This window comes from Panicum virgatum, chromosome 9N (genome assembly GCF_016808335.1).
Source record: "Panicum virgatum strain AP13 chromosome 9N, P.virgatum_v5, whole genome shotgun sequence".
Classification (NCBI taxonomy): Eukaryota; Viridiplantae; Streptophyta; class Magnoliopsida; order Poales; family Poaceae; genus Panicum; species Panicum virgatum.
This window is the reverse complement of record NC_053153.1, coordinates 71,310,513-71,316,913: the sequence shown is the minus strand read 5'-3', so window position 1 is coordinate 71,316,913 and position 6,401 is coordinate 71,310,513. Positions and strand designations below refer to the sequence as shown.

At 47.9% G+C, this 6,401-nt stretch overlaps 1 protein-coding gene across 1 annotated transcript; it reads right to left on the bottom strand.

Annotated features, from left to right (window-relative positions):
• Window positions 1–4,859: 4,859 nt before the first annotated feature.
• On the bottom strand, window positions 4,860–6,401 carry LOC120692157. Its single transcript, XM_039975394.1, has one exon. The coding sequence runs from the start codon at window positions 5,986–5,988 to the stop codon at window positions 4,999–5,001; it is 990 nt and encodes a 329-aa protein (XP_039831328.1). The 5' UTR covers window positions 5,989–6,401; the 3' UTR covers window positions 4,860–4,998.

The following is a 6,401-nucleotide window of genomic DNA, read 5'->3' as shown; positions in this document are numbered from 1 at the left end:
GCATACAACTCTTTCTTTGATTATGCATTTTCCGAGTGCTGCAATTGACCTGATGATGCATGGTTAAGTTAGCTTATCCAAACCAAATAGTTCTTTTTATGAGAGCGACTTGGGTGTTTGAGGCAGTTGCTAGTCATATGGTTGAGTTAGGCTTAGGCATGGTGAAGCGCAAGTAGGCTGAAGCAGGCCTGTTGAAGAATCTGGCTCTGCTGCTTATTGCTGATGCTTCACAGTTGCGACAGAGTATGGTTGCTGTCTCTTGAGCAAATGATTAAAAATACATTCAATTCATCAGTTGTTGTTTGGGTTGTTAAGGAGCAATACTTTCACATCTACACATCTTCCATGTCTGCTGATTACTGACTCTGATTTGGTGTGCGTCAATGTATAGGTTTGTGCCCAACTTTCTGAATTATAAAATTATTCTAATGCAAGAATATTACCATCTGATAAAACAAAAGTGCTTAGCAAAACTAGGCTGGATAATCAATTGGTATGTTAATTTGACAATATTTTAGTGCAATGTTGTTTTTAACAATTCTTTTTGAGTTTGATGCGTAGTAATTTGTTATTTTTATTTGAGGTGTAGTCTGTGGTTTATTTGCACAATATTTTGCTGAATATTCTAACTAGAACTATTTTCAACACCTATTCTGGCTCTAGCCTATGTATATCTACTTCCCATGTGGTCAGTGAATCATATATGTTCTATGTTGCTTCGATTTTTCTTATATTAAGCACTAATTAGTAATCAGCATTTGACATTTTTCTTATATGTCTGTGAATCATATGGATGCATTACCTTGTCCAAATGTTGGAACTAACTAGTTCATATAGTCAGTGACTTGGATGTTTAGGGCAGTTGCTAACAAGTCAGAGATGTTTGTTCGTGCATGAATTATTTTCATAGGGTGAACCGAGACATTTCTGTAGGTAAAAATGTCAAATGCTGAAATGTTCTACGTAGTCTGAGCTCTTCAGTTATAAATCTCAAATGAGGAACAATGGAGGAAATATTTGCTTGCCGCACGCCCGCATCTTAATGGTTGAAATTATCAACTTGTCACTCCTAAATTGCTCTCTGCCAGTGGTTCCTTCCTTGGATATGCTATGCTCCTTCATCTTTATTCTGCTCTGCTGGTGCGTTAGCTTAATTCTGCTGGCGTGTTAAGCGTAGGTTACCAAAATGGACATACTTGTGAGTGGAAGTTGTGCACCACATCTCACCATCATTCAGAACCTTACAAGGCTCTGCATAAAAATAGCGCCCACTGTCGTACATCATAATCAGAGTATCCCAATGAACAAGTTAAACATTTCAGCCTGAGGTTTCTGCATCGTTCAGAATTTCAGCATGGACTAGAAAATTTAGCGTGCTCACCTCTCTAGATGTATTTTTTTTTCCAATGCTCAGAAATCATGCTGAGTAATGGGGGAAGAGATTAATCATAGCTAAAGTATAAAAACGCAATTGTGGAAGAACGAATAATGGTTTAGATGATGAATGTGATGCACAGAGAATGTGCAGAAGTATCTTGGCTGAGAGAATTTGCAGTACAACCTCAGAACTTATGTTGTACTAAGAGTTGACCACGACAATCCATTTTGTATACAATAGACACTGAATTTGAATCATAGCTGGGAACAAAATGATCCATACAAAAGCAGCAGCTGTCTACCTCCTGGTGGGCAGACCGAGTCCGACGAGTGCGGTCTGTTTGACGCCCAAGACTGATCTTGTTGAACACTAAAAAACAAATGATCAAAGTGGATAAAAACTCAATTGGCCATTTGGGAGATCAGTATGTACTTCACTGGAGAGAATACAATCATCCTGAATCTCCAACAGTGCAATTCAGTGGCTGCAATTCGCACCAACAATCGGTCGCAAACGCACGTTCAGGCAGAGGTAAGGAAATGCAGGGTCGAGCAGCACAAAGAGATAAGGGCTGTGTTTAGTTCCAAAAAACTCCCCCCCCATTCCAAACTTTCCATCACATCATCACATCGAAACATTAAATATAACAAATAATACATGCATGAAGCATTAAATGTAGATAAATAAAAAAACTAATTGCATAGTTTTGATGTACACGACGAGACGAATCTTTTGAGCCTAGTTAGGTCATGGTAGGACAATAATTACCACAAACAAACGAAAAGTGCTACAGTATGCTACAGTGCCCGATGTGACTTTTCGCATCCCCTTTTCCCTCCATCTAAACACAGCCAAGGAAATGCAGGGCTGATTTACCGGCCAATACAGCATAATCCCTTGCAAACCGCGAGCCATGCGGTGGCAGACCATCTGCTCTATGTGTTAGAATTAGCCAGGCTTAAACATTAGAGGCTAATAACCCAAGATCTTAACATAACCTAGTTCATGACAAATCAATCTAATGCGGAATAAATTGGTAAACATTATACCAGCGTTAGCAGTAGCAGCAGCCATTTACGCCTGATCCGTAGAGGAAGTAGGCGTTCTTATCGGTGTAGAAGATGCAGCAGCGAATCGGCGTCCTCCGGGCGCCAAACGGGAGTGCTTGGCCTTCCAAAACCCCTCCAGTGCCTTTAGCGATCAGACTAGCGGTGGCTAGGGTTTTAGAATGACGTGAATGGGTGTTTAAGGTGCTAACCACGACCTTATATTTATAGGCACTGTGGGGCTGAGGGTCAGCCTCTGGAAACGGGCCTAATGGACCTGCTGACCACAGCCCATTAGGATTTTATCATTAGGTTTCCTTAATCGCGTTTAGATGGTTTAAATGCTTCTTTAATAGTGAAGATCACAATATCTTAACTGAAATATTCATTTCCAACACTATGCTCTGCCATCACAATCCCGTCAGGTGAGCCTGAAGATGCTGCAGCAGACTGCATCAGCGAGGGTGGCCGACGGGCCTATGCTAGGTGGCATATGAATGCGAGGAATTCCCGAATGCGATCTTGCTGGAGCTGAGAGGGAGAGAGTTATGTGCACGCAATCAGTTACAGGATTACAAAGCCTAACTGCTGCTACTACAGGATGAACTAGGCTATGGCGTGCACTCAAGTCAGAATCAAAAGAAAGTTCAGCGAATCAAAAGAAAGTCAAGAATTGTATCATCAACAGCACATGCGGTCACTGTAGTTGCACCCTGATTAAAGCCGTCCCAGTTTCCTAAAGATGCTACTTGTCATGAGTCAATGGCGCAGAGATTTTCAGGTTCGTAAAATCCTTACTGTTCCCGCCCGCGATCTCTTGTCGACCGACCTCCTCGCCGGAGCTGCACCGCCGCGGTGATCGCTCCATTCTTGAGCCCCCCAACTAGCCTTCCTTTGCCACCCGTCTCCTCCACCGGGCTGTTGCCTCCCCAACTGCAACTATCCTTCATTCCATCTGACTTCACTGTAGACAACTAGACATCGCCGGAAATGGCGTACTTAGTTGCACGTCTCAGACTTGAGGGAGGCTCGTAAATCACCAAAGTTCAGGAACAACAGTGTACATTTCTCAATGGAGGAAGATCATTGTCACTTCTCAATCACTACCAGTACCATCTAGTACGACAACAACCATCCATCAAACTTTTTTCCCTGATTAAAACCCCAACCACTAAAAGTCCGTTTGGACACATGCAAAACCATGGAATCTCTTCTTCTTCTTCTTCTTTTTTCTCCTTTGACAGTGAGGATTAGGCACCTTGAGTTACACTAAAAACACTTTGGATGCACATGGCCCTGGCTGATGAAATCAGTGGCCGTTGGGAGACAAGGATGTAGCACACATAAGCCGTCCTCACGCCTGGACCGGTTCTGAAAGTGACGAGATGCTGCTGTCCTGAGTCCTGACCCCCCCAATCTTGCTTCCGGCGCACGAAGGCCGACGGGCTCTCGGGCGGCTCGATGATTTGGGCAAGAACTTGACGATGACCCATTCCAGTTTGCTGGCCTCGTCAGCCTACCTAACCAGACCTAATCATTCCCGGCTCTTAGCAGGAAGGAAGGATTGGACTCTGCAGGAGGCAGAAAGCGCAGAGTGCTTGCGCCTGACCTTTTCTTTCAGTCATTGCAAAATTGCACGAGGAAAGAGAACTCTCTCTCTCCTACAATGAAGCCTGGTCAGAGATTAAGCCAAGTCAAACACTTTTTTTTGAAGGACAAGTCAAACACTTTTGATCTCAAAAGAATCATAAAATTCTCTAACGCTTTTGCTTCATGGAAATCAAGTGTAGGTAGGACCAAACGGTATGCGACAAGTACATATATGTATATATATTTATTTATAGATATCCTAGCCACCTTCTTTTTGAACTTAATATCCTAGCCTCTGGATTTTCACACATGCGCGGATCCACTGCGGTGAGAATGCAGAGATGCAATCCATGTTCCGTCGGTCCCAAATCGGACGGGACAAAAGGCGACTGCTCCAACCGCTTCTCCTCAAACCGACGAGGACAAGCGAGACCAGAACAGAGCAGCTCTCAAAGAGGAAGCCTCCAAGAACTGGCTTGATGAAACCGCCAGTGGTTAGGTCATTGCTTGATCACAACACATGTCCTGAACCACCACATTGTTGCTGCTGGATTGTCACATTCACTTTCCTGATGCTACCATACCAACAAGGCAACAATCCCCAGCTACCGATACCTGGCACCGTGACATGGCTTCGTACAATCATGGGAGTTAAGAAACTCAAGCGAACTGCAGTACAGTTGTCTGGTTCAGAGCCTAGGTAGCGTCAGAATGTGCACCGTCAGCAGGATTAGAAGGTACCATCAAAACCATATTTAAATAAAACGTCGAAAGAAATGAGCCAAGAAGAGGCTTTGAAGTTTCGTCAACGAAGGTCTGAATTGCTTCAGCGAAAATTAAGCTAATTAAACGTGAACAAAAAAAATCGCACCTTTTTACCATTGTGTAGATTGTACAGCAAGCAAAAGATGAACTAAGCAACGGTTTCTTTCTTTCTTTTTACAGATTTCTTAGGGGGAGGGTCAACTCCGGTGAGAGTATGGATCAAACGACGCTGTGGCAGAGGCTGGATTTCCACTGCGACTGCCTCGTCTCAACCCACGCCAAGAACCGGTACACCTTGCCGAAGACGCTCAGGAACACCAGCCCGGTCACCAGGCTGTAGGCCGCCACACCGACGACGCCGCCCTCCGTGGCCACCCACCCGACGAGATAGATCGCGTCGGCGGCCACGAACACCCAGCCCACGGCCTCCAGCGCAGACCGCGTCCACGCGCTCAGCCGCTCCTCACCGTAGATGCGGCACACCATCCTCGAGCAGAGCGCGAAGATGATCGCCAGCGCCGTCTTGGACAGGCCCCGGTACTGCACCGCCGTACCGCCGACGACGAGGGGCTCCATCCGGCACAGGCACGACGCGCACTCCCCGGAGAAGCGCGACCACCGGAGCGCCTCCAGCCCCGTGTAGTACGGCAGCACGACGGCGTCCAGGTACAGGCTCGCGTGCAGCACCCCGGACACCGTGGACGCCTCCAGCACCGCGTACCGGACGTCGCCGTCGGCCTCGTTCCGGAACGCCAGCGCCGACGCCTGCAGCAGCAGCAGCAATGCCGGGCCGAGCTGCGCCAGCGGGAACACGGCGTTGATCCGCTGCCCCTTGGCGAGCGCGAGCAGCACCAGGGGGAGGAGGAACGGGCCCGAGGGGAGCAGGTACTTCCTCTTGATGCCCCGGACGCCGGGCGCCGGCGCGCCGCCGTTGCCCCGCACCAGGTCGAGGACGGTGAAGGCGAGCGTGGAGAGGAAGCAGTACGCCGCGAAGGTGGCGACGAGGAATCCGACGGCGGCGGAGTAGTCGCCCGGGTAGGAGCTGTCGCAGTAGTAGTGGTAGGGGCAGGTGACGAAGTCGGTGGTCTCCTCGAGCTGCCATCTCGTGCACTTGAGTATCTGCCTCGTCACGGCGTCGCCGCCGCCGGCCGCTCGCCACGCCGACCGTCCAGCACCGAAGAGCGGCGAGAGTATCTGATCATAGGACATGGTGGCAGCAACCAGCCGCTTCTCGGCGCCCCTGCAGCTCCGCTCCTTGTTCTTCCTCCTCCTCCTCTTCTTGTCCTGTTCGCTATATGCATGCCTGCATTTGGTAGCCAATGATGGCTTGCTTTCAGAGGCACCTCCTCACCCTCCTCCCCTCTTGTTCCTCTTCTTGGAGTTGGAGGCTGGTGTGCTGCTGCTGTTGCTTGTAGGTGGAGGGAGGGGGTGGGAAGTCCGGAACTGGATAGGGAAGGTTTAACTGGCAACTCTGTAGGAACTTGACAGGCATGCCCTTTAACCTGGATTTTTCAAACATTGTGTGCTAATCAAAGGATTACCTAGGAAGGATGTCTCGGATGACTGATGGCAATAGCATGGATTAATCGGGGGCGTGTAGGGGTGTTTTGGGCATGTGGCGT